This window comes from Pristiophorus japonicus, chromosome 18, assembly GCF_044704955.1.
Source record: "Pristiophorus japonicus isolate sPriJap1 chromosome 18, sPriJap1.hap1, whole genome shotgun sequence".
NCBI lineage: Eukaryota > Metazoa > Chordata > Chondrichthyes > Pristiophoridae > Pristiophorus > Pristiophorus japonicus.
Genome location: NC_091994.1, coordinates 53420484 through 53435363, shown reverse-complemented (window position 1 = coordinate 53435363; position 14880 = coordinate 53420484). Strand labels below are relative to the sequence as shown.

General features: G+C 47.7%; 1 protein-coding gene across 3 annotated transcripts in view; it reads right to left on the bottom strand.

Moving 5' to 3' along the window:
* The window catches only part of LOC139228731 (scaffold attachment factor B2-like), a 94822-nt gene extending 81144 nt beyond the window's left edge, over positions 1 to 13678 (bottom strand). For 2 of the 3 annotated variants that reach the window (XM_070860032.1, XM_070860033.1), the window contains exon 1: positions 13443 to 13677. In XM_070860032.1, the coding sequence (XP_070716133.1) occupies positions 13443 to 13604 (162 nt within the window). In that variant the 5' untranslated portion in view covers positions 13605 to 13677. Of the gene's footprint in view, positions 1 to 13442 lie in introns of all 3 variants that reach the window. The other variant, XM_070860034.1, reaches the window with a different exon arrangement.
* Positions 13679 to 14880: the final 1202 nt, after the last annotated feature.

Below are 14880 nucleotides of genomic sequence, written 5' to 3'. Positions count from 1 at the left end.
TGTTAAACCCCTCCCCCTGACTCCTCCACCCTCATCTCCAACAAGTGTGAGGAGCTAATGGACTTCTGTGTCACAAAGATAGAGACCATCCATTCATGAACAGTTGAGGCTGGCTCATTGAATGTTTTCAAGTCAAAGATAGATAGATTTTTAAGCAATAAGGGAATTAAGGGTTACGGGGAGAGGGCGGGTAAGTGGAGCTGAGTCCACGACCAGATCAGCCATGATCTTATTGAATGGCGGAGCAGGCTCGAGGGGCTAGATGGCCTACTCCTGTTCCTAATTCTTATATTCTTATGTTCTTATTATGAACAGAGACACCTGGGGGTGTGTGTGCACAAATCTTTGAAGGGACAGGGCAGGTTGAGAAAGCAGTTAAAAAAGCATACGAATTAATGGGCTTCATAAATAGAGTACAAAAGCAAGGAAGTTACGATGAAGGTTTACAAAGCACTGATTCGGCCTCAATTGGAGTACTGTGTCCAATTCTGGCGCTGCTCTTTAGGAAAGATGTGAAGGCCTTAGAGAGTGCAGAAAAGATTTACGAGTATGATTCCAGGATGAGGGACTTCAGTTATGTGGATAAACTAGAGAAGCTGGGGTTGTTCTCCTTAGAGCAGAGAAGGTTGAGAGGTGATTTGATAGAGGTATTCAAAATCATGAGAGGTCTAGACAGAATAGATAAACTGTTCTCATTGGCGGAAGGACCAGAAGACACAGGTTTAAGGTGATTGGCAAAAGAACCAAAGGCAACACGAGGGATAACTTTTTTTTTTAACAGCGAGTGGTTAGGATCTGGAATGCACTGCCTGAAAGAGAGGTAGAGGCAGACTCAATCATGGTTTTCAAAAGGGAATTGGATGAGGACCTGAAGGAAAAAAATTTACAGGGCTACGGGGAACGAGCAGGAGAGCGGGATTAATTGGATAGCTCTACTAAAAAGCCGACACGGGCACGGTAGGCTGACTGGCTTCTTCCTGTGCTGTGTCATTCTATGAAATCTAACTTACAGCAGATACTGTTAGATTCACCCCGACAGCAAATTATTGGATCAGGCATGAACATTACTTGCAGCAACAAATAAACGTTTAAACACAGACTAAAGACAAACATTGCAACATAACATTCTTAGTGGGTATACCCAGCGGGTTCATAAACACTATTACCAACTGTATTTTTCCACAACAATTTGGTTTATATAGCACCATGAACATAGAAAACATTCCAAGGTACTTTACGTAGGGAGAGAAAAGGTACACATCAAAGGAATAAAAAGGTGGTTACCAAGCCAAGATATGAGAGGTGACCAAAAACTGGGTTTTAAAAGATTTTTTTTTAAAAAAGGTAGAGAGGTTCAGGCAAAGAGTATGTTCAAGACAAATGAAGCCTCTGCCACCTCTGGTGGGACAAAGAGAGGGCAGGATGCAGAGTTGGAGGACCAAATAATGCAAGACTGGAGTATATTGAGAGATGGGATAAGAACATAAGAAATAGGAGCAGGAGTCAGCCATTTGGCTCCTCGAGCCTGCTCCGCCATTTAATAAGATCATGGCTGGTCTGATCATGGACTCAGCTCCACTTCCCTGCCCACTCCCCCTGACCCTTTATTCCTTTATCGCTCAAAAATCTGTCTACCTCCGCCTTAAATATATTCAATCACCCAGCTTCCACAGCTCTCTGGGGCAGAGAATTCCATAGATTTACAACCCTCAGAGAAGAAATTTCTCCTCATCTCAGTTTTAAATGGGCGGCCCCTTATTCTAAGACTATGGGCCCAAATTTCTCCAGCCGCTTAGAGCGACGTAGTTAGCCACGGTACGCCGACTTCATGGGGAAAGAAAACGCGCCGAAAACTTACCGGGATAATTTGGCTGTTCCTGGATCCCTGTGGTCCCATGGCGTGGCGCTGAGAAACCTGTGGGGGGGCGGGGCTTGGGCCCAGCTTGGCCTCGAGGGCCAGCAAGGGGACACACGTCCGTGTGAGTGTGCGCGCATGCGCATTTCAGTGTGCACGCATGCGCACTGGAGCAACAAGCTTGGCAATCGGCTAATTAAAGGGAGAGCGTCCTTAGTGTCTCAGCAGCATTGGCAATGGACCATATATAAAGGTAATGTGTGAATAGTGATTTTTGGGTGGCTGAGGGAGTGGAAAGGAGTGCTGCATAGGTGGAAGAAAGGTGAGAACTGTGATTTTTCAAGATTACCCCCTGAGTGCAAGTCCAATGCACCAATGACGCAAGAGCGTGCAACAAGAACAAAGAATTTCTTGTATGAGGAAGTGGAGAAACTAGTCACCGTCATTGAGGAGAAATGGCTGGAGCGGGATATCAGTAAGAGTGGTCCCACAAAAGTTCCACCCAAAGAAATGAGAAGACGATGGAACCTAGTTGCAGAAGAATACTCCGCAGGGGTGAATACCGTAAGATCTGGAAGCCAGTGCAAAAAGAAATGGCAGGACGTTGGTCAAGTAGTGATTGTAAGTAATATCTTCATCTTTAAATGGAATTGCAATTGTAAATGTGACCACCTGTATATGTCCCACCCATCAGAAGCGCACCATGTGTGAAAAGTTATATTTTCATCTTTGCAGAAGAAATTGGCTCACAACAAAAGGGGAAGACTTAGAACAGGAAGAGGGCCGCCAAATCTGCACTAACTGTCACCCCTGGAACAGAGGATTGCTGCCTTGCTGAGTCGCACCTGTAGAAAAAGAATCAGCTCTGCAGAAGCTGGAACCACACGTGAGGGTGAGGGCGAGTCATTAAAATGCATAGTCGCCCTTCAAATCAACCTGCTGACTGGCCTGCTACACGTCAGACTACTCATGCCACCCATCCTGCCCCCTCCTGTGCTGCTAACCATTTGACTGTTCTGTTGTATTTTGAACATCCTGAAGATCCACCAGAAGATCCAGATGCGTGCGCTCCAGATCAAGGCGGGTGGAGGGGGTCCATGCAAATGTGTTTATGAGAGAATGCTAATCATGATATGGATCAGTTCTTAGTGAAGGGCATTACACTGCCAGAAACCTCCATGAGCTCTGCGGCGACATTCCATGGTTTCATACCTTCCGAGGTTGCGGGTCCCAGTGGCGGTGGTGAAATGCATGTTGGAACACCCAGTGCCCCACCATCTCAGCCTGCGCCTCGCACTGGAGGGGTGCCACTAGGCAGACCCACGGCGAGGGGAAGGAGAAGCCGACCAGTCTCTCCTGAGGTGCAGCCCTCAGCAGAAGTTAATCAGGTTATGTCATGGGTGAGGAGACCAATGCCCTCACAAGATCACCTGTGGCGACCGTCAGTGGGGTGCGTGATGAGGTAGCGACATTGTCGGGAGAAATATCAGCACTGAGACGGGAACTGAGGGCGGGCATTCCAGAGGATGTGCAAACGATGGCAGATGCCATGAGGGAGCTAGCTGCTACAATAAGGCACAAAGGCCGGATACTCAAATGCCATTCCCATTTCAATCCATGCACCAGCCATCGGTGAGACCTAAGCCAGGCCCCCCAACCAACCCCCACCACCAACACCGGTCCTATGAGGAAGTGCACTTTCCCAGAGATGTGGGGGAGGGATGAGTGCAACCTTTCTTTGCTGTTGTTGTTGAAGTGCATTGTAAAATATCCAATAAAATATATTTTGCATTAAAACATTAGGACCACACAACATTTAGGAACAACTTTAAAAAGTAAAAATTCCTCACCCCTACAGTCATGCGTGCCTGCCACCCCCAGTCCTGGCGGGAGGGCTAGCCAGTGCATTCTGCAGTCGGCAAGGTGGGACTGCTCTATTTTCAGTAGCTGATTGATCTTTCATTTATTTTTGATGATGTTGTGCAGCGGTTGTGCTGAAGATGTTGTGCTGATGTTGTGAAGCTGTTTAGTGCTTTAGAATCCTCTAACTCATTTCCCCCCCCCCCCCGCCATTATCTCTGACTACCTGCACTGATTTCTTAAATGTAGGTAAGGTTTTTCTGTGCCTAAAAAAGTGGCCACATACACTGGCCTAAGTTAGTTTGGAGTAACTTTTAGCTGGTCAAATTTGCTTCTATGGCCAAAAGAGGCATAAGTGGCTGGTCACGCCCCCTTTTGGAGAGAAAAAAAACTGAACTAAAAAAAACCTAACGAACTGACTTACACTGGAGCAAGTTAAATGGGAAAATGTGACATTTTTAAGTTACTCCAAAAAAAGCTACTTACTCTAAATATCCTCTCTACATCCACCTTGTCGAGCCCCCTCATTATCTTGTAAGTTTCAGTAAGATCACCTCTCATTCTTCTGAACTTCAATGTGCATCGGCCCAACCTACTCAACCTATCCTCATAAGTCAACCCTCTCATCTCCGGAATCAACCTAGTGAACCTTCTTTGAACAGTCTCTAATGCAAGTATATCCTTCCTTAAATACGGAGACCAATACTGTACGCAGTACTCCAGGTGTGATCTCACCAATACCCTGTACAGTTGTAGCAGGACTTCTCTGCTTTTATACTCTATTCCCCTTGCAATAAAGGCCAACATTCCATTTGCCTTCCTGATTACTTGCTGTACCTGCATACTAACTTTTTGTGTTTCATGTATAAGAACCCCCAGGTATCTCTGTGCTGCAGCACTTTGCAATTTCTCTCCATTTAAATTATAATTTGCTTTTCTATTATTTCTGCCAAAGTGGATAACCTCACATATTCTCACATTATACTCCATCTGCCAAATGTTTGCCCACTCACTTAGCCTGTCTATATCCCTTTGCAGATTTTTTTGTGTCCTCTTCACAATTTGCTTTACCACCCATTTTGTATCATCAGTAAACTTGGCTACATTACACACGGTCCCTTCATCCAAGTCATTAATATAGATTGTAAATAGTTGAGGCCCCAGCACCGATCCTTGCGGCACCCCACTAGTCACTGTTTGTCATCCGGAAAACGACCCATTTATCCCGACTCTGTTCTCTTTTCAGAATGGCAGGCAGTGACTAGTGGGGTGCCGCAGGGCTGTGCTGGGACCCCAGCTATTTACAATATACATTAATGATTTAGATGAAGGAACTGAGTGTAATATCTCCAAGTTTGCTGATGACACTAAGCTGGGTGGCGGTGCGAGCTGTGAGGAGGATGCTAAGAGGCTGCAGGGTGACTTGGACAGGTTAGGTGAGTGGGCATATTGCATGGCAGATGCAGTATAATGTGGATAAATGTGAGGTTATCCACTTTGGTGGCAAAAACATGAAGGCAGATTATCTGAATGGCAGCAGATTAGGAAAAGGGGAGGTGCAACGAGACCTGGGTGTCATGGTACATCAGTCATTGAAAGTTAGCATGCAGGTACAGCAGGCGGTGAAGAAGGCAAATGGTATGTTGGCCTTCATAGCTAGGGGATTTGAGTACAGGAACAGGAAGGTCTTACTGCAGTTGTACAGGGCCTTAGTGAGGCCTCACCTGGAATATTGTGTTCAGTTTTGGTCTCCTAATCTGAGGAAGGACGTTCTTGCTATTGAGGGAGTGCAACGAAGGTTCACCAGACTGATTCCCGGGATGGCTGGACTGACATATGAGGAGAGACTGGATCGACTGGGCCTGTACTCACTGGAGTTTAGATGAATGAGAGAGGATTTCATAGAAATATATAAAATTCTGACAGGATTGGACAGGTTAGATGCAGGAAGAATGTTCCTAATGTTGGGGAAGTCCAGAACCAGGGGTCACAGTCTAAGGATAAGGGGTAAGCCATTTAGGACTGAAATGAGGAGAAACTTCTTCACTCAAGAATCGTTAACCTGTGGAATTCTCTACCGCAGAGAGTTGTTGATGCCAGTTCATTGGATATATTCAAGAGGGAGTTAGATATGGCCCTTACAGCTAAAGGGATCAAGGGGTATGAAGAGAAAGCAGGAAAGGGGTACTGAGGTGAATGATCAGCCATGATCTTATTGAATGGTGGTGCAGGCTCGAAGGGCCGAATGGCCTGCTCCTGCATCTATTTTCTATGTTAGTTAGCCAATTCTCTATCCATGCTAATATCATCATAGGCGGTCCCTCAAAACAAGGATGACTTGCTTCCACGACAAAAAAAAGGATGAGTTCACAAGTGTTTCAATGAAGGACCCGAACTACATCCTGATGGGTGGAAGATGCCTGTGCGTGAATTTTTTTAGCGTGGCTAGTGTGCCATTGCACACCAGCCACCACACTGACTTGACAGAGCTAGATCTTGGTCCAGTGGCAAGGATTACGCAAGACAACTGGAGACCAGCTCTGCTGCACAGACCTAGTGCGCACACGTATCACGAGTGTGGGCTGGTCCATGCTGCCCCTGGGCCTCGAACTCGCGCTTCTCCTGGGCCCCGATCACGTCCCTCCACAGTCTCTCGCAGCTCCTTCGCTCCAACCTCGCTGCTCTTGCTGTTTCTGCCCACGCTCCAATCAGCGACCTGGATCTTGATGACGCCACTCTTCACAGCCTTCGCCCTCCTGCACCAGCTTGCGCTGTACCTTGTAGTGGCATGCCTCCATGCTGCTCCATGGCCGACGCTCAACTCTCCTTTTATGGCCCCGACCTGCCGCTGATGTTCCCTCGCAGGTCGGGGCCTCCACGCTCCTCCTTAGCAAAGCCGGAAAAGGTGTTGCACACCAAAACCTGCCACCCCGCCCCGCCAAGTGTATCGTGAGCTATGTCCGATTGGTCAGTCCTCTCATTCCCAACTCGGGCAAAGAAAAGCTGTTTTTTCTATGCAGGGATAATTGCAGCAATGACACAGAATATTTCCAGTGTGAACAACCTCTCCCAAACAGCAAGACATAACATTGCACAATTCTCATTCTCTCTCGCTGGACACACAAGCTATCTCTTTGCAAGAGAAATGCAGCGATGTCACTGTGTATAAGTAGACATTTGGTACCAATACACTACATGGAAAAAATACACACAAATATACTTCGATATAGTGTAAGACACTTGTTCGTCGATGCTCTTGTACCCACCAGTACTGCACCCCAGTGTTATACAGTGACGACCTGTACCCACCAGTACTGTACCCCAGTGTTATACAGTGACAGACCTGTATCCACCCGCACTGTACCATAGAAACATAGAAAATAGGTGCAGGAGTAGGCCATTCAGCCCTTCGAGCCTGCACTGCCATTCAATATGATCATGGCTGATCATGCAACTTCAGTACCCCATTCCTGCTTTCTCTCCATACCCCTTGATCCCTTTAGCCGTAAGGGCCACATCTAACTCCCTTTTGAATATATCTAACGAACAGGCCTCAACAACTTTGTGGTAGAGAATTCCACAGGTTCACAATTCTCTGAGTGAAGATGTTTCTCCTCATTTCGGTCCTAAATGGCTTACCCCTTATCCTTAGATTGTGACCCCCTGGTTCTGGACTTCCCCAACATCGGGAACATTCTTCCTGCATCTAACCTGTCCAATCCCGCCAGAATTTTATATATTTCTGTGAGATCCCCTCTCATTCTTCCAAATTCCAGTGAATATAAGTCTAGTCAATCCAGTCTTTCTTCATATGTCAGTCCTGCCATCCCGGGAATCAGTCTGGTGAATCTTCGCTGCACTCCCTCAATAGCAAGAATGTCCTTCCTCAGATTCGGAGACCAAAACTATACACAATATTCAAGGTGTGGCCTCACCAAGGCCCTGTACAACTGCAGTAAGACCTCCCTACTCTTATACTCAAATCCTCTCGCTATGAAGGCAAACATGTCATTTGCCTTCTTCACCGCCTGCTGTACCTGCATGCCAACTTTCAATGACTGATGTACCATGTCACCCAGGTCTCGTTGCACCTTCCCTTTTCCTAGTCTGTCAGCATTCAGATAATATTCTGCCTTCCTGTTTTTGCCACCAAAGTGGATAACCTCACATTTATCTACATTATACTGCATCTGCCATGCATTATAATTATATATTACCCCCCTTGGCCACCTCACCACACTGATGGCGACCTTTGATGAACCCGAGACGCAGAGTGCCCACAGCACTTGGTTTGCCCTCCAGGCCACCATAATTTGTGCCTGCGAAGAGACGCTCAGTCACTCAACCAGGAAACACCAGGACTGGTTTGATGAGAATGACCAGGAGATCCAAGAGCTAGTAAATAGCAAGCGCAGGGCATTTCTGAACCTAAAACAACAACCCAACTCAGGAGCAGCAAAGCAGCTTTACAGACGGCTTAAGGCTGAGATCCAGCAAAAATCCTGTGACCTAAAGAATAGATGGTGGGTGGAGAAAGCACAGGAGATTCAGCAGCTGGCCGACAGCCATGATGTGCGAAGATTCTTCACCGCAGTCAAGTCCACCTACGGTTCAAGCACCCAAGGCAAACCCCACTGCTGGCCAAGAACGGGGAGACACTCATCAAGGACACCGAGGCAGTCAGCACCCGCTGGAAGGAGCACTTCGAAGGCCTCCTTAACCGAGACTCTGCCTTTGACTCGAGTGTTCTTGACTCCATCCTGCAGCATGCTACGTGCCACCACCTCAGCAAAACCCCAGCCCTATACGAGGTGGAAAAGGCCATCCGTCAGCTCAGGAACAAGGCTACGGGAGTGGATGGAATCCCCGCTGAGGCACTAAAATATGGTGGAGAGGCGCTGTTGCACAAATGCATAACCTCATCTCTCTCATCTGGAAGGAGGAGAGCATGCAGTGAGATCTCAGAGATGCAGTAATCGTGACCACCTTTTAAAAAAGGGGACAAGTCCGACTGTGGCAACTACAGAGGAATCTCCCTGCTATCATCCACTGGGAAAGTCATCGCTAGAATCCTCCTCAACCGTCTTCTCCCTGTGGCTGAAGAGCTCCTCCCGAAGTCACAGTGCAGATTCCGTCCACTACGGCGTACAACGAACATGATCTTTATGGTGCGACAACTGCAAGAGAAATTCAAGGAACAACGCCAACCCTTGTACATGGCTTTCTTTGACCTTACAAAGGCCTTTGACACTATTAACCACGAGGGTCTATGGAGCGTCCTCCTCCGTTTCGGCTGCCCCCAAAAGTTTGTCGCCATCCTCCGCCTGCTCCACGATAACGTGCAAGCCGTGACCTTGACCCAATCCACGTCCGGACCGGGGCTCAAGCAGGGCTGCATCATCGCGCTAACCCTCTTCTCGATCTTCCTCGCTGCAATGCTCCATCTAACACTCAACAAGCACCCCACTGGAGTGGAACTAAACCATAGAACCAATGGGAACCTGTTCAACCTTCGTCGTCTCCAGGCTAGATCCAAGACCGTCCCATCCTCTGTTGTCGAGCGGACGAAGCTTGCATCTGCGCACATTCAGAGGCTGAACTCCAAGTCGTCGTCAACATCTTCACCGAGGCATATGAAAGCATGGGCCTTCCGCTAAACATCCGTAAGACAAAGATCCTCCCCCAACCTGACCCCCCCCCCCATCATCAAGATCCACGGTGTGGCCCCGGCCTGAGGAAGAGAGCGTTCAAAGATCAGGCCCTCAAATCTGGTACGAAGCTTATGGTCTACAGGGCTGTAGTGATACCCGCCCTTCTGTATGGCTCAGAAATGTGGACCATATTCAGTAATCACCTTAAATCGCTGGAAAAATACCACCAACGATGTCGCCACAAGATCCTGTAAATTCCGTGGGAGGACAGACGCATCAACATTAGTGTTCTCAATCAGGCCAACATCTCCAGCATCAAAGCACTGACCACATTCGACCAGCTCCGTTGGGCGGGACACAAGACTTCCAAAGCAAGCACTCTACTCGGAACTCCTACACGGCAAGCGAGCCTCAGGTGGCCAGAGGAAACGTTTCAAGGACACCCCCAAAGCCTCCTTGATAAAGTGCAACATTCCCACCGACACCTGGGAGTCCCTGGCCAAAGACCGCCTAAGTGGAGGAAGAGCATCCGGGAGGGCGCTGAGCACCTCGAGTCTCGTCGCCAAGGGCATGAAGCAGAAGGAGCGTGCGGCAAACCAGACTCCCCACCCACTCTTTGCTCCAACGACTGTCTGTCCCACCTGCGACAGAGACTGTAATTCCCGTATTGGACTGTTCAGTCACCCGAGAACTCACTTTGAGTGGAAGCAAGTCTTTCTCGATTTCGAGGAACTGCCTATGATGATTACTTCCAATCCCATGACCTTTTATCTTGTGCAGTAACCTTTTATATGGCATCTTATCGAATGCCTTCTGGAAATCCAAATACACCACAGCCACTGGTTCCCCCTTATCCACCCTGCTCAATACATCCTCAAAGAATTCCTGCAAATTTGGCAAACATGATTTCCTTTCATAAAACCATGCTGACACTGCTTGATTGAATCATGCTTTACAAAATGTCCCGCTACTGCTTCCTTAATAATGGACTCCAGCATTTTCCCCAACGATAAATGTTAGGCTAACTGGTCTATAGTTTCCTGCTTTTTGTCTGCCTCCATTTTTAAATAGGAGCGTTACATTTGCGGTTTTCCAATCTGCTGGGACTGCCCCAGAATCCAGGGAATTTTGGTAGATTACAACTAATGCATCCACTACCTCTGCAGCCACTTCTATCAAGACCCTAGGATGTAAAGCATCAGGTCGAGGGTACTTGTCTGCCTTTAGTCCCATTATTTTACCTAGTACTACTTCATTAGTGATAGTGATTGTATTAAGTTCCTCCCTACCTATAGCCCCTTGAATATCCACTATTGGGATGTTGTTAGTATCTTCTACTGTGAAGACCGATACAAAATATTTGTTCAACGTCTCTGCCATTTCCCTGTACTCTATTATTAATTCCCCAGTCTCATCCTCCAGGGGACCAACATTTACTTTAGCAACTCTTTTCCTTTGTATGTACCTGTAGAAACTCTTATCTGTTTTTATATTTTGTGTGAGTTTACTTTCATAATCTATCTTCCCTCTCAATCATTTTTTTTAGTTGTTCTCTGCTGGCTTTTAAAAGTTCTCCAATCCTCTGTCCTCCCACTAGTCTTAGCCATATTGTATGCCTTTGTTTTCAATTTGATACCCTCCCTTATTTCCTTAGTTAGCCACAGATGGTTAACCCTTCTCTTACAGTCTTTCCTTCTCATTGGGATAGATTTTTGTTGAGAGTTATGAAATATCTGCCACTGCTCTTCAACCATCCCATACTTTAGTCTATTTTCCCAGTCTACTTTAGCCAACTCTGTCCTCATACCTTTGTAGTCTCCTTTATTTAAGCTTAGGACACTGGTTTGAGAACCAACTTTCTCTCCCTCCAACTGAATTTGAAATGTAACCATATTATGGTCACTCATTCTCAGTAGATCTTTTACTACGAGATCATTTATTAATCCCGCCTCATTACACATTACTAGATCTAAGATAGCCTGCTCCCTGGTTGGTTCCGCAATGTACTGTTCAAGGAAACTATCCCAGATACACTCCATCCTCCTGCAAGGCATTGCTTTGTCCAATCAATATGAAGGTTAAAATCACCCAAGATTATTGCCGTTTCTTTTTTACAAGCCTCCATTATTTCTTGATTTATACTCCGTCCAACCGTGTAGTTACTGTTAGGGGGCCTATAGACTACACCCAGCAGCGACTTTTCCCCTTTGTTATTCCTTCTCTCCATCATAGAATCATAGAAATTTACAGTATGAAGGAGGCCACTCGGCCCATCATGTCTGCGTTGACCAACAAAGAGCTATCCAGCCTAATCCCACTTTCCAGCTCTTGGTCTGTAACCTGTAGGTTACGGCACTTCAGGTGCACATCCAAGTACTATTTAAATGTGGTGAGAGTTTCTGCCTCTACCACCCTTTCAGGCAGTGAGTTCCAGACCTCACCACCTACTGGGTGAAAACATTTCCCCTCAAATCCCCTCTAATCCTTCTACCAATTACTCTGCTAAGGGAAATATGTCCTTCCTACCTAGGCCCCTCATAATTTTAATCACCTCAATAAGGTCAGAAGCGCCGAGTGGAAGATTCATCTCTGCCACCTCCTCAGATCCCTGCCATCACAGAAGCCAGTCTTCAGCCAATTCAATTAATTGCACATGATATCATAAAAGAAATCATAGAAATTTGCAGCACAGAAGGAGGCCATTTCGGTCCATCGTGTCCGTGCCGGCTAACCAAGAGCTATCCAGCCTAATCTCACTTTTCAGCTCTTGGTCCATAGCCCTGTAGGTTATGGCACTTGAAGTGCACATCCAAGTACTTTTTAAATGTGAGTTCCAGACTCCCACCACCCTCTGAGTGAAGAAATTTCCTGTCAAATCACCTCTAAACCTTCCACCAATGACTTTAAATCTATGCCCACTGATTGTTGACCCTTCTGACAAGGGAAATAGGTCCTCCCTGACCACTATCTAGGCCCCTCATAATTTTATATATGAATTGATTTTAGTTCCGAGGGACTGCCTATGATGACGATATAATCAGGGATGCTCAAGAGGGCAGAATTTGAGGGGCGCAGACATCTCAGGAGGGTTGTAAAGCTGAAGGTTATTACAGAGGTAGGCAATGAGATAAATAACCAGATAAATCAGTTTTAGTATTGATTTAGGGGAGAATATTGGCCAAGACAGTGGGGGAATTGGGAGTAGTGCTTCTAGTCTTAAAATGAGTCCTTCGGTGGATGAACAGTCCAATACGAGAGCTACAGTCCCTGTCACAGGTGGGACAGATAGTTGTTGAGGGTAAGGGAGGTTGGGGCAGATTTGCTGCATGCTCCTTCCGCTGCCTGCACTTGATTTCTACATGCTCTTGGTGATAAGATTTAAGGTGCTCAGCGCCCTCCCGGATGCACTTCCTCCACTTAGGGTGGTCTTTGGCCAAAGGCGGGCAGAGGAAACGTTACAAGAACCAAAGGTGGGCAGAGGAAACGTGACAAGGACACCTTCAAAGCCTCCCTGATAAAGTGCAACATCCCCACTGACACCTGGGAGTCACTGGCCCTGATTATAACTGCTCAACAATTGGTGGCCGTGCCTTCAGCTGCCAAGGCTCCAAAACTCTGGAACTCCCTCCATAAACCTCTCCAGCTCTCTTTCCTCCTTTAAGACGCTCCTTTTGATCATCTGCCGTCCTGATGTGGCTCGGTGTCAAATGTATTTGTGTTGTCTTAAAACACTCGTGTGAAGTGGCTTGGGGCGATTTATTAAGTTAAAGGCGCTATATAAATACAAGTTGTTGCTGCGTGTGGGATGTTTGCTGCCCACAAATTGGCTGCTGCGTTTCCCTACATCACAACACGTCACAAGTATTTCATTGGCTGAGATGCGCTGTCGGAGGTCCTGAGGTGACGATCTTTAAATAGGCCAGTCGTTTAGAATTTCCTTGCAGGTTTTTTTAATAACATGGGAGCTCCCACCCTCGGGCCCCACCATGACTGACAGCTTCCCGCACTGTGGTTGGGGTGGGCTGGCAGTGAAGTCACAGCCCGGCCTCCCCCTCCTCAGCCCGGCCTCCCCTCACCTGCCGTAGCCGCTCCATCAGAGAGCTTTTGTTGCCGCTGGTGTCGAGATTTCTCTTCTTCAGCTCCGCTTTCAAGTCCACCACCCTGAGCTCGGCGATCTTGCGCAGGCCGCCCTCGGCAGCGGGCACTGACACCATTACCACCCCGTTTTCCTCCGCCATTGCAGCTCTCCGCAAAACACCGGGGATCAAAGGCTCGACAAAATGGCGCCCTCCCTCCGCCGCGAGCACCGCGCATGCGTCGGGCTGGCACTCCCGCACCGCGCATGCGTGCCTTCACCCCGCGTTCTCTCCCGCCGTTGGCCGTGTCGCGTGGCGGGGAGCCTGGCGCTGGTTTTCCGCGTCGGGCCGGGCGCCTCAGGCAAGTGGCATCAGCGTCCAGTCCTCTGCTCAAACTGAGGCCCTCAAAATAAACTCAGCCATAACATGCGCATAACATACTAATTAATTAAATTAAATAATGGGAAAACAGGAGATGTGTTGCTGGTGCAATATGTGGGAGCTTCTAAAAAAGGGCCTTGGGAAATGTTTGGAGTGTCCCCCAGATCGGGGGGAGGGGGGGGGCACTTGATCTAATGTTTATTTTTGTTTACTCTAAAAGAATTGTGGGAGCATCTGGACATTTTGGTCCAGGGCGACTACATCTACGGTAAGTGTCTGCGGCTCGACGAACTTCGGCTCCGAGTTGAAGAGCTGGAGACCGAGCTGCAGACATTGTGGAGGGAGAAAGTTACCTGGACCTTTTGTTCCAGGAGGCACCACAGCCTCTAGATTAAAGACGTTAGAATTGGCACGTGGTCAGGGACAGGAGGGTGTGACTGTGAGTGAGGCAGGTACGGGGATCCAGGAGGTAGTATTGCAGGAGCCTCAGTCCAATAGATTTGAGGTTCTTTCAAGCCTTGTAGACAAGTGTGCAGACTGCGGGGTGGACGAGCAGACTGACCAAGGCACTGTGGTGCAGAAAGCCATTCCAGTGGGGGGAGTAAAGAGGCAGATGGTTGTAGTCGGGGGCAGTATAGTGAGGGGGATCGATAGGGTTCTCTGCAGCCAAGAGCGTGCGTCCCGAAGGCTGTGTTGCCTACCCGGTACCAGGGTAAAGGACATCTCTGGGCTGGAGAAGAACTTGGAGTGGGAGGGGGAGGATCCAGTTGCCGTGGTACATGTAGGTACCAATGACATAGGTAGGACTAAGAAAGTGGTTTTGCTGAGAGAGTTTGAACAGCTAGGGACTAAAATGAAAAGCAGAACCAGAAAGGTAATAATCTCTGCATTATTACCTGAGCCACGAGCAAATTGGCATAGGGTCAATAGAATCAGGGAGATGAGTGCGTGGCTCACAGGTTGGCGTGGGAGAAGTGGGTTTCAATTCGTGGGGCACTGGCATCAATACTCAGGAAAGAGAGAGCTGTTACATGGTAACGGGCTACACCTGAACTAT